This window comes from Carassius gibelio, chromosome A21 (genome assembly GCF_023724105.1).
Source record: "Carassius gibelio isolate Cgi1373 ecotype wild population from Czech Republic chromosome A21, carGib1.2-hapl.c, whole genome shotgun sequence".
Classification (NCBI taxonomy): domain Eukaryota; kingdom Metazoa; phylum Chordata; class Actinopteri; order Cypriniformes; family Cyprinidae; genus Carassius; species Carassius gibelio.
In genome coordinates, this window is record NC_068391.1 from 14,739,171 (window position 1) to 14,757,269 (window position 18,099).

An 18,099-nucleotide genomic window follows, 5' to 3' on the forward strand; every position below is an offset into this window, starting at 1 on the left:
AAACCTCACTTAGTTTTTTCTAGATTTATAAAATATACAGTAAATAAAAAACAAGAATATATGCAAATAGAGTAAAAACAGTAATGACAATTGTTGTGTGTGTGTGTGTGTGTGTTAATTGTATTGTTTTATTAAGATTTTATTAGATTTTTTTTCTGGAAAACGAGAAAGATACTGATTACAAAAAATGACTTTTTTTTTTTATTGTTTTGATTTGGCAGACTAAAAAACTGAGACTAACTTGTGTTGATATCACTGCACCAAAGGCCGTTTTTGGCAGCCGAAAAAGTCACACGGTCACAAGCTTCAGTGCATCAGGAGTCACTCGCTGCTGTGTTTTAAGACACAAAGCATCTGAGTTCACCCCGGTTCAGTCACAGTCTCACAGGAAGAGTTCAATTCCACTGTGCCCTTAGATTTGTCTGGTACAGTGCAGCTGTTAAAATCCATCAGTTGATCAGAGCGACCTGCAGAGCGAGAGAGAGATAAAGAGAGCATTTCTCTGCTGCACAACACACCTACACCTCTGAGTCATCTGCATCTAACAACTCAATATTCTCTCTCTCTCTAAATCTCTTCCCATCATCCAGTTCTGCTTGCACCCTGTGCGCCTGCAGTGGGTGATGTGAGAATAAGCATCTCCCCCCCCCACACTCAGCACTGCACAGTCACTGCCACACTTACAATTATCACCATTTAGAGTGTGTGTGTGTGTGTATGTGTGTGTGCGTGTGTGTTGGGGGCATGCTCGAATGTGTGATGTCTGTCCCTGTGCTCAGAATATTTCCCCAGATCAGCCAAAATTAGGCCAAGTGAAGTTTATGCCTGGCCATTGTCTATTATTAATATCAAAGGGATATGAAATATTCAGGAGGCACAGTGTACACAAGGACCTGTCATTGTCAGTAGATCCACTTCCTTTGTGATGCAGCATAATGGCAAACAAAGACATATCTTTTGCCGTTTGTCACTACCTTCACCCAGCTGTGTGGCCATCACATCATGCCATTGTTAATCAAGACTACTTACACAATCACACACATGTACACACACGCACACACACACATGCACAGAGTGCTGCTTCAGGCCCATTCATTTATGCTAAGAATGATTTGTGCTGTGTGCTGCTTGCTCATTAAGTCCAGCTTACATAATGAGAGGCGAGGATGAAGAGGAGAGTGGAGGAAAGAGAAGAGGATATGAGAAGAGGGCAGGTGAGATGTAAAGAAGGGGGGAAGAAGAGAATGGGAAGAAGAACAGATGAGAGGTGAAAGGAGAGGAGCTCGAACAGATGGGAGAATGAGAGATCAGAGGAAAGAAGAGAGATGAGAAGACCAGACCAAATGAGAGGAAGAAGAAAGGAGAGGTGAAAGGAGAAGATGGGGAGAAGAAGAGAAGATGAGATTCTGTTCCTGTCCAGAAGAGGAGAGATCATAACAGAGTCAGTGTGACTGACACACATCAGATCTGCATTCTTCTCCTCATGCACTCGGGCGGGATGTGACCCGAGAATGTGAACAAGCATGTTAATTGCACATTTAATACCTGTTTCTCCTCGAGCACAGTTAAAATCAGCCCAGCGAACTTGCCAGTTTGTTTAAACAGAAGCACTTAACACCGGGACTCGGATCATTTTCATGCACAATTCAGATACCTCTTCATGCATAATGTAATGTCTCAATATGCAGGATCCGCTCATTTATATACAGTAAACGCCGCTTACTAACACAGCCTGGTCACATCTGATTTGCCCATGCATTATGCAGCTCTGATTCTGCAACGTGACTGGGCATATCTGCAATTTTTTTCTTCCTTAGATTATATAAACCTAAACAACGACTTTAACAACAGGACTCTCAGGCAGCGGCAGAGCTCTGCAAGAAGTTATAAAGACAGAAAACTAGGCATCCAGAGGGAAACAGCCCACTTGGGCAAATATGGAGAACTAAAACTCCTGTAAGACCCTTCCGTTTCACACATACAACCACAGCAGTGCAGATGAAATTAATGTGTTTTGTGCTTTTAATGATCTGCCCTCGAGTCGTAACAACTTAGATCTTGCCCCTCCTGTGAGACGAAATCAGATGGTGTCGTGCACCGTTCCCCACAATGCATCTGCGTTTTTATCGATGGCTTGGGTGCAGTTGAGAAGGCAAGTTGAGAGAAGGGAAATAAGCACAGCGTGAGAAGGCTGAAGCGGTAGCAGCTGATTACAAGGGGGCAGAAGAATCTCTTTACCAGTTGGTGGAGGAGCGAGAGCGAGCAGACAAGAGAGAGAGTTCAACTTGTCACCTCCCTGTCATTCATCAGCCGTGCTCCAGCAGAAAGAAAGAGAATGAAACGGCATTAACTGCAGCCCCTGTGGCCCTGGCCTTCCAGAAAACGGTCCCTTTAGCCCTTCTCGACATCTTTTCCTCTAGAAGCTTTCGATCTTCCTGACATTGCTGCGGTGCTTGATTACTTTTAGGGCTTTTGCACTTTAATGTGTGTTAATGGTTCATGATAATGGCCCATTTTGCATGAATGTCAGACTTGGTGGACTGCTTGCCGCTGCTCTATGATTTAGGCCAGATAAGTCCACTAATTTGTTTGATATGTGGAGTCTTAATTTAAGCCGCTTCCCCTGAGATGTGTAAGGCTAAATGAGTGGTCGTTTTAGGAATAAATCTATTGATTTGAGTAAAGAGCTGTTTGGTTAGAGTCTGACAGAATGCTTGTGTCCCTATAATGTACTAGCAGAAGAAAAGGAGGCCAACATGATACGTATATTCATTAAGATTGAAAAATGAATGCTGGCTTGTAGAGGAAACAAACATTAGAGTAGAGGAAGGCCTGTAGTGTTGATTAAAATACCCAGTCAGAATTCAACTTATTTGGCTTTTAGTCTTTGTCTGTTTTGATGTTAGTGTAGACATAAATGGTGACAGATTTTGCTTTTAGCTGTTGCTCGCCTTTAAAGTGGCTTTGAAAGCAAAACTGACAGGTCTTATTTTTTCGTGTTTAAATTATTTATCCATGCACATAATTATTTGTTAAAAATTCATGTGCCCCTGTAATCTTTAATCAAAAACATTAACTTCCCCTCCCTCTCTTTTTTTTCTGATGGCGTGTGTACGCTGGTTTGAGGGCCGGACAATAATTCCTTGCTTCTAACAACCTGTCACTCACATGAGATCACAGCAGTTAGCAAACAACAACAATCTATTCCTCATAGCCCTGCCTTCTCTCTTTTGAGAAGAGCTTCACTCGGATATTTGATTTGAAGAGCAGACAATCACAAATTCCATTTCTGCCAACTTTAAAATACACTTTATCTTTCTTCTGGGAAAACGAGTCAAAAATATTGATGACTCATCCTGCACTACAGTGATTTCTGTCCAATCAAATTTTCTCTAGAATGAGAATGCCCCTCCCCAACCGGCTATCAAGTAGAAAATCATGAATGAGATGTAAGTTAAAGGGATAGTTCACCCAAAAATTAAAATTATCTCATTAATGACTCACCCTCATATCGTTCCAAACCTGTAAAACCTCCGTTCATCTTTGGAACACAGTTTAAGGTATTTTAGATTTAGTCTGAGAGCTTAGTCCCTCCATTGAAAACGTATGTATGGTACACTGTCCATGACCAGAAAGGTAATAAAATCATCATCAAAGTAGTCCATGTGACATCAGAGGGTCAGAATTTTTTGAAGCATCCAAAAAAATACATTTTGGTCCAAAAATAGCAAAAACTACGACTTTATTCAGCATTGTCTTCTCTTCCGTGTCTGTTGTTAGAAAGTACAAAACACTGCAGTTTAGTGATATCCGGTTCGCGAACGAATCATTCGATGTAACCGGATCTTTTTGAACCTGTGAACTAACCCTTTAAGTATATTGGTTATTTCTAAAAAATATTTATTTTAGGTTTATTAATGCATTCATTGTTTTATTTTTTTATTAGATATTTTTAGTGGTGGTGTTTAATTAGCGTGCTGATCCTGTGCTAAGCTACAGCCATAAACACTCAGGACAGATGCATTTAATCATAAGAACTGGATTCTAATGGGGTCTGGTGAATCTATCACACATGACTCCCTGAAGACTGATTAGTGGACTATTCGTTCAGACAACGCACTGATTAGTCGTTTTTGGGGGGAAAAATTGGTTGTGCTAATCTGCTTTAATATTAATGCATTCAATTGATCTAAAGTGGCAGTAAAGACCATATATAATGTTCAAAACATTTAATTAATTATAGTTTATCATTTAGTTAATCATGCTGAAAACTGTTTGATTAACAGTGTCTTGGTGTCTTTAAAGTGGGAGAAAGTGGGTCTCAAGCGTGGTGACGCACGTGCAGTAGGTCATTACACACAATCTGGACTTTTCGCTGTAAAATCATATTCCTCAAGCGCCAGACTTTAACTGAAATTCTCAAACTCGTTTCCCTTCCCACAAGCTCAGCGTCCGATTAAACACACATGCTCATTTCAACCTCTGTCTTTTGTATGTCAGTGATGTGGGCTTGATATCTAGGTATTCTTACGTGATGCATGAGCTAAGAGGGTTCTAAATGTGTGTGTTTCCCTCTCTGTCCGTGGCCACACCCACACACACTACAGGCTGAGAGGTCTCTGGGGCAAACACTTAGGCAGCATCTCCATGCCAACGCAAACTCCTCATTTATTTCATTCTTTATTCTCATCAAATTCATGTCTCCATGGCAACAAGAGTTTGTATTTCTCTCTTTCTCTCTCTTTCTCTTTCTCTCTCTCTCTCTCTCACTCTATCATCAAGAGAGAATTATGTTGCAAAGGACCAACGTAGATCTTTAGGCCTGCTATGTTTCATATAGGCTCTTAGGTGGTTCAATTCGATCAGTTCATTATGGCTTAAGCAGTCTAGTGGTGGATATTAAGGGATTACACCTAGCACAGAGCTGCAGTTACGGTATGATTTTAATAGCTATGGCTGTATGAATCCGCCATGGATTAATGTTTGTATGTCCTGTATATTGAACAAACAGTTGAGTCTGTTTGCATCCAGCTCAGCTAGTCAATATTTTTCTCTCTTTTTCTCTGCTGCCTTCTCTTTCTTTATGCAGTATGCGGTGACATCCATGGGCAGTTCTTTGACCTTATGAAACTGTTTGAGGTGGGAGGCTCTCCAGCCACGACACGATACCTCTTCCTGGGCGACTATGTGGACCGGGGTTACTTCAGTATTGAGGTAAGAGAAGTTGCACTGGGATAGTATGTGCATACATCCATTTATGGTTTCGCCATTTTTAATCATGTTAATTGAGTATTTTGAGTGTGGAGAAGTGTTTCACTTTGATTCATTTGAATGAATAGGATAATTTGAGTCATAATCAGGTCCAGACTCAATATGCAGGATTCGCTATACTGATTTTAGGCAGAAATTTGCAGAATGAATTTAAACATGGTGAAATGTGTTAAAAAGAGTAACTGCACTCTTACTGGTAGCTGAAAGCATTCTACAATGTATTAAATTATTAAAATGACGTCCAATAAACAAACAGATTCTGAAAAAAACTACAAAAGAGGTTAATTTTGATGATGAATATTAATAAATATACATGCATAAATATTAATAACGACATTTATACAATTTGAAATAAAAATTCCATGTAGTCTCTCTGCACTCGTATAGATCTTGTAATAGCTACAAAGCAGTTTTACATTTGTCCAAATATTTAATAAACAAATTCTATAAAAACCTGCAGATGTTGCATTTTATAATAAATATATTAATGCATAAACATTTATAGATATAAATTAAACACATAAGTATAACATAAATATTATGTTAATTCATTAATAGATGAATACAAATTATAACTATTTAATTCATCAATAAATGCTCATAAAGAAGCATTATAATTATAAAAGCATTAATAAACTTTTATTCAAGAAAAAAATACCACATTGTAAGACATTGCTGTAACTGCTTTGCACCGTGACAAAAAAAAAAATAATGTTAATAAAAAATGAAATAAGATTCCAGTAATATTAAAATAAATATAAAATAATAAAATAAAATAAAATAAACATTAAACAATATTAGAAAATTTTTATTTTGGTTATTTTTCCTAACTGACAACGGACTCTCTTTATCGATTATTAACCAACAAGATTATTTTTTAATTAGACTTGAATTCAATTACAAAGTATAAGTGTCTGTGTGTCACGATCATCAGCTGGAGTGCCCATGAACTCCAATAGAGGGCACTCCACTCAGGACTCTGGCATCTTGTATTTACATTGCCAACTCCATTTCCCATAATCCTGTGCTTAGGGCTAATAACCACCAGGTGTTCCCCATTACCACTCCCCTATTTAAACTGTGTTTGGACTCTCCTATAGTGCGAAGTCTTCTGTAACATGGAGTCAGAGACGGTCGGATCTATATGCAGTAGTTTATTAAAGAGAATGGTCAAACAGGCAGAATTCAGGCAACAGCGTCAGGTGTGTCAAGGGATATCCAGAAAAAATAACAATAAGGAAGGTCGGGGCAGGCAGCAGAGAATCACAGTCGGTATAAACAATCCAAAGTCAAACACGGAAGGAACAAACCCTAGGAAACCGCTCGGAAATGCCAGACAGAACTAAACAAGAATAGAGAATAGAGAGTCCAAACACAGTTTATATAGGGGAATGGTAATGGGGAACACCTAGTGGTTATTAGCTCTAAGCACGGGGTTGGAGTTCTGGGGAATGGAGTTGAGAATGGAAATACAAGATGCCAGAGTCCTAAATGGAGTGCCCTCTATAGGAATTCATGGGTACTCCAGCTGATGATCGTGACACTGTGACCCGTTAAAAATGCTAACATTAGTTTCCCAGAGATTAATATCCCAGAGAATAATTAATTAATTTCATGCGCAAAAAGCAGCAAACAACAGGATTCACATGGTCATCATATCACATCACACACCTGCAGTACTTCTGTGAGTGGGGAAAAACATAATAAAGCTAGGCTATGAACGCGCCTCAACCAATCAGAATCAAGGACCGGAACTATCTGTTTTATAAATAATATTTTGGCATTCAGATACATTACAAATATGGAAGCATTTGATTTTGTGTCGATTGAGAGACCCAAAGTCGGTTTCAGTTTTGTTTAGCCTAAATTCATTTGTTTTGGCTAGCTATAGCTTTTTATATTTTTAATTCTTGTTCTTTTCTAAATACTGTTAATTGAAAGAATTTGTTGTGGAGTGAGGGGAAGTAAAATAACCTAGCTATGTTTAAAGTGTTTATTATAATGTTTGTCTATATTTTGTGTCCACATTAAGCCTATTTCTGCATGAAATAATAAAAGTCAGTTTTTTTCCACTCAAAAAAACTTTCTTTTTTTTTTTTTTAAATGTGTAGGGTATTTTAACCGTGCAGCAAACCTTTTTAAATATTATGATAAATTACTGAAATAAATAAATGATTTTTAAACCTTTTAACTGATTGTATTAATCGGTCAAAATTCTTACGGTCGCATAACGGTTAACTGGTTAAAATTAGCATTTATAAACTCAAAAATGACTTATTTTGCGACTAAAGCATAACTGTCGTAATACTGTACCTGCATTTATTCTTTTATTAGAATTTTCTTTTATTAGAATATTCTTTGCATTTAAATATATTCGAATTTATTCGTTCAATTCAAATTTTAGGTCTTCGTCAGCCATCAGGCAGCCTTATCAGTGGCACACAAAATGCGACAATGATATGTTATTGCATTTTAATGCTTTTGTTGGCCTATCCAATTGAACCCACTAGATGCGGCGCTGCTATGTTGTTCATTCAATATATTGTGTTAAACGAGAGCATCAGTGTGGAGAAGATGTAGTTTATGTCAAAACTGAAACCAAGTTCACACAGAAGGCATATTTATAACATTTTCTAGAGGTACATATATCAGCGTTGCACTCGCGTCTCGCACAAGAGAGCGGCATGTTTAGAAAGCCTTGTGGAATCAATGTAAGTTCAAAAAACATTTTTAAAAACTTTATGGTGGTTTTTCCCCATCCCACTGTATCTCATGTTTTCAAATGAAGAAAGTAGCCTACTCTTTATGATTGGTTTTCGGTCCTTTGTATTAAACTAAACATACTGTACATGCATGGTGCTCTTTTTTCTTTTGTAATTGTTTTTCTTTTGTAAGGAACTTAATTATATTACATTACATTAATTACATGCATACATTAATTATATATGGTTTATAAACTTTTTTTAAACAGTATGCACTTTTTTTTTTCAAAGATAGTCATGTTATTTTACTACGCTTTGAAAGACAGTGCATATTGTTTTGCGAGATGCACTCTCTTTTTTCCCCCTAACTGAAATTATGCCTTTAAATTCGAATATAATTAAAATAGAAGTAAGTAGAAAATTCGAATTTAGTTTTTCAGTCATTTTGACAGCCCTAATTCTGTCACACACATCAGGGAATCATCGTCCAGCTTCAAACAGAGAGGAGGAATCGGTCATCTGTGAGTGCAGTTCTCTGGCATTCACGTTCTTCGACATGTCCCATTTCTGCCATCTTTGACTGCAGGCCATGATTAGCTCTGCGAACACATCTCAACACCGACTGCTCAGTTCAATCTTTCAGCTCCCAATGTTTTGCTGAAGAATTATTTTTTTATTTATTAAAGCATAAATACATGAGATCAGCATGAGTTAGTCAGCCTGGTTGTGTTTAACACTGTGTGTGTGTATTAGCAGTAAAGGGAGAAGAGGAAGCCCATGTATGGTTTGGTCCCAGGGCTGGAAGTGAAGGTGATGGGGACTGACAGTGGATGTGATAACATATGTAACTTAATTGGAAGAGTATCATTAACACTACACAGAATTTGAGCGATCCTGCATTAGCATGGTGTTTGTAGGTATCTCATGGATGTGGAAATACTGTATGTTTCAGCTCTTTTTCCCTCTCTTTCTCTGCAGTGTGTTCTGTACCTCTGGTCACTGAAAATCCTCTACCCAAAGACACTATTTTTACTGAGAGGAAATCATGAATGTAGACATTTGACAGAATATTTCACCTTCAAACAAGAATGTGAGTATGCTACATTTGTACACTTAAACTAAGCATGCAATGCTTTGTAAATATGCTGCAAATATAATTTGTAATGGCTTTCTCACTAGTAGTCTACTATTCAAAAGACTGGGGTCAGTATGATTTTTACTTTTAATACTTCATCAAAGATGCATTAAATTTATCAGACGTGTTAGTAAAGAAATCTGTAATGTTAAAAAAAATATAGATTTTATGCAAGTTATATATTAATTATATAATTAATATTATGAGGCACAGTCATTTTTAAATAAGAATAATACATTTTTGAGCAGCAAATCAGCATTTAATTTGCTTTTTTATTTTTTATTTTTTAAACATATTTCACTTTACTGTTTTTACTATATTTTGACCAAATAAATGAGTTCAATACTTTTTAGGCACCGACCAAATTACCTCGATACCTTCGAGTATCGAAAAACATCTCATCGTTCAATACCAAATTTCGATACTTAAGGGGTAAATCTCATCAGTGTCAGTGAGCCAATAAGCCTGAGGCACTAGCCGGTGTGTTCGACCAGAGGCACGGCGCAGATCGATTAGTGTTTGACATCCACAAGAGCGATTCGAAAGTGCACGGAGCAGTCTTCTCTCCATAGCTCTCTTGGTACTGTAATACAATGATCGGTCTGCACATTCGATCCGCATCAAGTCGAACACACCTACTAGTTTACACCAGTTACACTCAGAGATGTGGTGCACACCTGAGGCTGTATTGTAAATGCATCCCAGCCCCCTTAGATGTAAGGTTACATTTACACTGGTTCATTTTTATTTTAAAATGAAAACAATCTAGTCATACTGGCATTTCCACTGCGTTTCAAGTTTCACTGCGTTCCACTGCGGCTTTCCACTATCTCCGACAAGCGACAGACCGGAAGTCATTCATTTCCGATCATATGCAGATGTCCGTTCATACTACACGACCGAAAGCGTGTGTTAGGCTGGCCGCACACTAGACAATTTTAAGTCCTAAATTTTAAGTAATGATTTTATATTTTGTTTTTCGCTGTGAAACAGAATGCGCACCAAGAGAGCCAGCTGACAACATTGATTTTCTTCTATTTGTTTTTCTTCTCTAGTCACGTATGATCTTGCGAGTGTACATGAGATTATGTGTCACTGAAATCGTTCCTAAAATGATCAAGTGTGTGGTCTCATGGTCTGGTCGATTCATCTAGTGTGCGCATTCAGAGGATTATAAGGCTAAGAATTGTTTGAACTGTCTTCATGTCTGTGGTCTCCCATGATTTTAAAATCAATTAAGATTAAAAAATCATCTAGTGTGTGGCCATTCATGCAAACTGTATAGGACAATAAATAAGATGTATATTCCGCTTTTACTAGAAACTCGCTTTAAACCACCATCAAGTGTTTGTAATAACTTCCGATTGCCATGTGTGTTTTGGCCATGTTATGTTGCTGAAATTAAAAATTGTATTACCTCTTAGTCAGAGCAGCAATCATGGAGGAGAGAACACAGGCAGACAGCGCTGAAAGCTGCTAATGCTCATCAGTGAATCAGTGGAAAATAAATAGAAATCATGATTCTGACGTCTGAGCAATGCATTTTAAAACGAACACGCAGAAGTGTAAATGTAGCCTAACATATGTGTAAACTGAAGACATTTTGAGCTTTATCAAAACTATTTGCACTGATTTATTGTGCTGGTTAAATTTTGTTCCTTTGTGCAGTGGCTCAGGAGATGAGTCTTTGAGTTTGTATAAACATCAAAAAGCTGAAAAAATAAAAGTTTATCTTGCTAAAATTGATTTCATAAAATTGGTATAGAAAAAAGTATTGTTCAGGAACCAGTATCGAAGTCAAGGTATCGGTATCAATTTTTTTTTCTTTTTTATGATGCCCAGCCCTACTTGTTGAGCATAAAAGACTTTAAAACATTTAAAAAAATCTCACCAGACCAAAACTGTACAACAGTAGTGTATATAAATTTAATATAATTTATATTTATATTATATTTCAACATTTGAAATTTAACATAATGATTTTTGTATTTTTGATTCGTAATTCGTGTTTTAATAGGAATGCATGAATTCCATATCCATATATTTTCCTGTATCAGACCTGTCAGTTAATCATTATTAATAGAACGGATTGATTTATCATCATTTTATATATAATGTATATTTTTTTGGCTTTATATAATTTTTCATTAACTTGGAATAAATCATTTATTTGATTTGATTTTATATGCAGTGTATTTATATGTTGTGTTTATATTTTTACATGTACACTCGCATTGCATTTCACGTTTCATAACACTGACAAAGATTAAAAAGGTTATATAAATTCCATCTCCCTATACTATACTATTCACTGAAAGTAATCAAGTTAGAATAAGAGCACAACCCTCAATGCACTTCGATTATTTCCTACAATGTCTATTGTTCCTGAAAGGACATTTAAAGAGAATGAGGTTTATAACGCAGAGCAGTTGGGAGGGGTGGGACGTGGAGTATGAGGTAATGCTTCAGAATGGCACTTTCCCATGAGGCGGAGCGGCGGAGCACAGAGACAGGTGAGGTGGGAGGGAGAGGTGCAGAGTTGACGCCAAACTCTTTCTATGTCTACTCCACTGACCTGTCGTCATGGTTACAGATGTTTTTGAGAGGCGGGGTATTGAGACATAATGAGAATAGGACACGCGTTGACACACTGAGAGAAAAATAAACCCTCCTCTGTCTGGAGACACTGTTTATCTTGTGTGTAAGTTTTTGTGACGCACTGAGACACATGGGGCTGACCGCTAAAATTCGGTCCCAGTAGGAATCTAATGAAACCAAAGAAAAACATGTTAAGTGCTGTTATAACAAAATAGCTGATGTTTGCTACAAATATTAGGTTGTTTTTGCAAAATAACTGTAAAAAAAAAAAAAAAATGATGTCACCTCTTGTTTCTTTCTCATAACGACTTACCTCTGTTTACCCTTAGGAGGCATACTGTAGAAAAACAAGATTTTTTGATTGTTTTGAAATGAAAGTACGTGATGTAACTATGTAAAAGACCGTTAATGTTAACAATGCAGTCCCAGTCATGCCTACGATGTCAGAATTTTTACTTTATTAGAATGTGACCCAACTTGATAACAACTACAGTGTAAATTATGGCATTAGCTAAAAATAACTAATCATTACATCTTATATTTTCTTGTCTTAAAGGTACAGTAGCAAATATAGCCTGTTTTGAAAGCTTGACTAACATTAAAAGTGGTTTTCAGGTTAAAAAAATATGATCAAATATAATAAAATGAATAAAACAAAATAAATAATAATAGCGAGTGCACATGAACACCGTCACAATGTTGTATTTACATTGTTATTTTTTTAAAACACAGAATTTGAACAACGTGTCCATTAAAGATTCTGAGCAGAAGCGAATCTGATATTTATAATTAAAAGTAATTGTGAATTGTTGATGGTATCTTTTAAGAAAGAGTAATGATTAAGTAAAAAATGCTTCTCTTTCCGTGGGTTTATGAGGAGACAGATGTGTGCGACCGAGCTGCATTTCCCATCATGCTCTGTGACAGCACAAGTATGAAAATTCTAAAAAGAAAGCATCAATTACACACATAATGCATATCTATTGCTCTTAATTTTTAATGCTAGCATTAAAATGTCTTTGCAAGGCAGAGAAACTGATATTGGCTTGATAAGAGAATGATTAGTAGAGATTAGTACTTATAAAGCACATATTAGTGCTTTATTCTGCATGACCATATTTTAGTTCATTCAATCCTATTCAATCCCCGTACCTAAACATACCTTGCTAACTATAAATAAGCAGCAAATTAGGTATTTATTAAGACAAAAGTTGTAGTTAAACTGTTAGTTAATGGTGAGACCAAAGATCTAAAGTCTGTGTACTTGTTGTTTTCCCCCTCACTGTGAATCAGGTAAAATCAAGTATTCAGAGCAGGTTTACGATGCCTGTATGGGCGCGTTTGACTGTCTGCCCTTGGCAGCTCTCATGAACCAGCAGTTCCTGTGTGTCCACGGTGGCCTGTCCCCAGAAATACAGACCTTAGATGACATAAAGAAGGTACTGCCAAGCCATCCATGAACAGCAGCATTGTGTGTGGGAGGAGAAAGATTTCATGCATGGCCACAAGAAAACCATATACGTTTGTGTATTTTTGTATTCTGTATTACCATATATTTGTGTCTCTGTGGCCTAGTTGGACCGATTTAAGGAGCCCCCAGCATTCGGGCCTATGTGTGATTTGCTTTGGTCCGATCCCCTGGAGGACTTCGGCAATGAAAAGAGCCAAGAGTACTTTAGCCACAACACAGTCAGAGGATGCTCATACTTCTACAGGTGGGTGGTTTTTGTGTGTGTTTTGGTGTGTCTTATATAGCCTATAATGGGCTTTTCAGCTAAATGTAATTAGTAAAACAATTCATGAAACAACAAGAATGTAAAAGGAAATGTTTTGGGTCAGTAAGATTTAAATATATATATATATATATTTTTTTTTAAGAAGTCTGTTATGCTCACCAATGCTGTATTTATTCGAACAGAAATACAAGAAAAACATATTGTAATATTGTGAAATATTATCCCGACTGAAAATAAGTGGGTAACACTTTATAATAACTGCAAGCTATTAATCATTAATTTAGCATTAGGAAACAGTTAAATCATCATTTATAAAGCATTAATAGACATTTATAAGCAGTTTATAAATACAGATACAAACTCTTTATACCTGATTTAAAAGCATATCTATAATGTATTTAATAATTGTTTTTTCATACTTTATTAATGATCAATTTATCATTTCTAAATTAAGTATAGCATTATTTACACACCAGTTGTTAAGGAGTTGTCCGTGGTTCGTAAGATCACTTAGAAATTGTAAGTAAATGATTAATAAACTATTTAAATGTGCATTTATACATCTTTTTATTCAGACATATAGTAATAGTTACTTATAGTGTTAATAAATGGTTTATTAACATGTATTTCTTCTGTAATTCAGGGTCAATTCAGGTGGTATAAAACATGTAGTTGTTAGTTAACTATTTTTGTGAGCTCATCTAAAGTGAGGACTATTTATGCCTTGTAAAGCTTTTACAAATGAGATTTAAAGCCTTTTAATATTTCTATGTTCTGTATCACTGTGTTGTGTTTGTTTCTGTTTTGTTTAGAAGATAACTGAGCCTTTAAATATCCTTTATAAATGCTTTACAAGGCATAACTAGTCCTCACTTTAGATGAGCTCACATAAATAGTTAACTGACCACTACTAAATGCTTTATAACTACCTGAATTTAGTACATTTCTTGTGATCTTATGAATCACTGGCAACTCCTAAATAACTGGTTTGTAAATAATGCTATACTTCATTAAGAAATGATAAATTGATCATGAATAAAGTATGAAAATACAATTATTATACACATTATAGATATGCTTTTAAATAAAGAATAAAGCATTTATATCTGTATTTATAAACTGCTTATTACTGTCTATTAATGCTTTATAAATTATGAATTATCTGTTTACTAATGCTTAATTAATGATTAATAGTGTGCAGTTATTATAAAGTGTTACCAATAAGGGTTTTCTTTTTAATGTTTTTTTTTAAATGTAATTCATTCCAGTGATGCAAAGCTGAATTGTCAGCATCATTACGTCAGTCTTAGAGTCACATGTTCCTTCAGAAAGCAATCTAATATGCTGATTTGCTGCTCAAGAAACATTTCTTATTATTATCAATGTTGAAGATGGATGTGGAATTTTGTGGAAACCGTGATACCTTTTTTGGGGGGGTTCTCAGATTAACAAACAAACAGCAGAAGAATAGTATTTATTTAAAATAGAAATCTTTTGCATTGTAAATGTCTTTTCTTACACCTTCGATCAATTTAACATATCCTTGTTAAATAAATGTATTCATTTCTTTAAAAAAACATCTTCCTGACCCCAAACTTAAGAATGGTTGTATATATTTAAGTATGTTTTCTAAATGTGTATATATATATATATATATATATATATATATATATATATATATATATATATATATATTATTTTTTGCTCACTCTTTTAACCATCAGTTGTGGAAAATTATAATATTGGGATTTTAATTTGGAGGATAGAATTCACAAAAATGATTTTGATTTCAGAGGGTTTTCTGTGAGATTCTGTGTGTATGTCTTAATGCCACTGCCACAATGCTTTGAATGTGCATATGTGTGTGCACTGATGTTGTGCAACATATTTTGGACATATGTGGGCGTATATATTTGTGTGTGTGTGTGTGCATGTGTGTATTTGAGGAGAGCAGGAGTCGGTGGGGAGTTGTTGGGTCTCTCCAGGTGCTCATGGTTGATGTTGTTTTCTGTCCTCTGTTCTTATCTGACTGCATAAAGCAAAATTTGTTGGAATGGCATTGCACTTGTATATGTGAGAATGAGTGTTTGTTTCTGTTAGATCGAGAGTTTAGATTTGTCTGTTGTTATTCAGCATACAAAAGTGTTTGTGTTTTAGCATTAGCATTAGCATTTCGTCTTCTGAAACCATACAATAGCTTTGTTTTAGGGTATCTATCTGTCTATCTATCTATCTATCTATCTATCTATCTATCTGTCTAATTCCTAATCTCTCTCTCGCTCTCTTTCACACTCTCTCTTATTCTCTCTCTCTCTCTCTCTCTCTCTCTGTATGTCTGGTGTAAACTGCAGATTTGGGCCAGTGGTTTGGAGCCCTACATTCATTAGTATGTCTGTATGTTATATATGCACAATACCAGAGGCAGCCATGTTTCAGAACACACACAACTGAATTTATCACACACACACAGCGCTGCAAACTCTACGAAGACAGATACATACCCACACACACACCTCTGTTATGCAAGTCTCACAGAAGCCATTTGTTTTAATCTGTGTTGTCAATGTTCCTTGAGCTGCCCATCTCCCTGTATCACCATGTTGGTGTTTAATCACTCCTATTTCACTCCATTCACTCCATTTGTTTATGTGATTGCCTTTATTCACATGCAGACACCATGTATATGGTTTTCCCATAGTGCATACATACAAATTAAAACGTTTAGAGAATTGAAGAGGCAATTAGTATACAGTGGCATGCGAAGGTTTGGGAACCCCTTGCAGAATCTGTGAAAATGTGAATAATTTTAACAAAATAGAAGAGATCATACTAAATACATGTTTTTTTTTTGTACTGTCCTGAGTTAGCTATTGTACATAAAAGATGTTTACATTTAGTCCATAACACAAAAAAAAAATTGCTGAAATTATTAAAATAACCCCATTCAAAAGTTTAGGAACCCTTGGTTCTTAGTACTGTGTGCTGTTACCTGATGATCCTCGACTGTCTTTCTGTTTTGTAAGGGTTGTTCATGAGTCCCTTGCTTGTTCTGAAAAGTTAAACTGAGAACTGTTCTTCAGAAAAATCTTTAAGGTCCTGCAGATTCTTCAGTTTTCTAGCTTCTTTCGCATGTTTAAACCCTTTCCAGCAGTGACTGTATGATTTCGAGATACATATTTTCACACTGAGGACAACTGAGGCACTCAAACACAACTTTTAAAAAAGTTTGAACGTTCACTGATGCTCCAGAAGGAAACAAGATGCATTAAGAGTTGGGGGTGAAAACTTTTGAACACGATGAAGATGTCCAAATTTTTCTTATTTTGTTGAAATATAATTTTTTTCCCATTTAGTTCTGCCCTTCGTAAGCAACAGAAGATACTTACATGTTTCCTGGAACACAAATTAAGTACAATTTACCTTGATCTTCAAATTCTCTTAGTTCTTAATGAGTCTTGTTTTAATACTTTTAATACTTTCAGCGAACTGTATGCAAACATCTTTTATGTAAAATATCTTACTCAAGACAGTACTGAATAAAAAAATAACATGCATTTAGAATGATCTGTCTTATTTTTTGAAAATTATTCACATTTTCAAAGATTCTGCAAGGGGTGACCAAACTTTCGCATGCCACTGTAAATATAAGTATACATTTGTTAAAATATACAAATAAATTACATTTTATTCATGAACAAAACGAAATTATTTTATAGAGAATATTTAATACAAGTCAAGCATTTGTGGTAAAATGCTAATTACCATAAAAAAGAAAAGAAAAATCTTTTAGAAAAAGACTAAATGTGAAGTATCGTGAATCTTCAAAGAAATGTAAAGATTTTAATTAAATTAAAGAACTTGCATTAATTTGTATTTTAAAACTGAATTTGAGTTGAATTTTTACAGTTGTTTTAGTTAGAGTTTAGGCTTTGCATTATCATAGAAACAAAGTTTAAAATGAATATAACTTTACACAGGAAAGGTTAATAAATGATTTTTTTTACACTAAAAGCTTGTTTTGAATTTGTTTATATCATTTTAATTTGTATTATGTTTAGAAATTTTGCAGATTTGCCTCAATAACTTCACATTAGAAGTTTTGGCAAAATTTAGCAGCCTATTGTCTACTGCTAAATGTGTAGCAATGTACGTGTTTCAAAGTTCAGAGAAATTCAAAGTTCTCACACGAAATGTAAGATTCTGTGGATTTCTGTTGAATTGACTGGATTTCACCCATAGACAAAAATAAATGCATCCTCACCTTAAGTCCCTTACTTTCTTCTAAAGAAATCAAGAGAAAACTCCAACTATTTTTTTGTCTTCATCAGCATAATTGCTGTCAGTTGAGATTAATTTGGAATGAACGCGAAAAATTCCTGTAAATTACGTCTGCAAACAATCCAGTGTGTACTTTTCCCAATTATGATATATTCCACCATGGTTTCTGATATGTAAAAAAATAGTAGAGGTTTCTTTGTCAGATTAAGTTGGAAGTGAACCAGGCTTTCTGCTGATTAAACGTCTGGCCGTGTGAGACTAGGGTGAAGCTGTCAGATGAGGAGATGGGTGGATGCCCTTTCAGCCTCCTGATCCTACTGTAGTCAGCAGAAAGAGTGAGATGGAAGGAGGGAGGGAGTTTTGGGCTTACACTGCGGCC

General features: G+C 35.6%; 1 protein-coding gene across 2 annotated transcripts in view; it reads left to right on the forward strand.

Annotated features, from left to right (window-relative positions):
- Nucleotides 1–18,099, forward strand: part of LOC127942345 (protein phosphatase 3 catalytic subunit alpha-like) — a 53,305-nt gene that overhangs the window by 19,066 nt on the left and 16,140 nt on the right. For both annotated transcript variants that reach the window (XM_052538033.1, XM_052538032.1), the window contains exons 3-6: nucleotides 5,090–5,214; nucleotides 8,952–9,063; nucleotides 13,000–13,145; nucleotides 13,282–13,421. In XM_052538033.1, coding sequence (XP_052393993.1) covers nucleotides 5,090–5,214; nucleotides 8,952–9,063; nucleotides 13,000–13,145; nucleotides 13,282–13,421 — 523 coding nt within the window. The remainder of the gene's footprint in view (nucleotides 1–5,089; nucleotides 5,215–8,951; nucleotides 9,064–12,999; nucleotides 13,146–13,281; nucleotides 13,422–18,099) is intronic.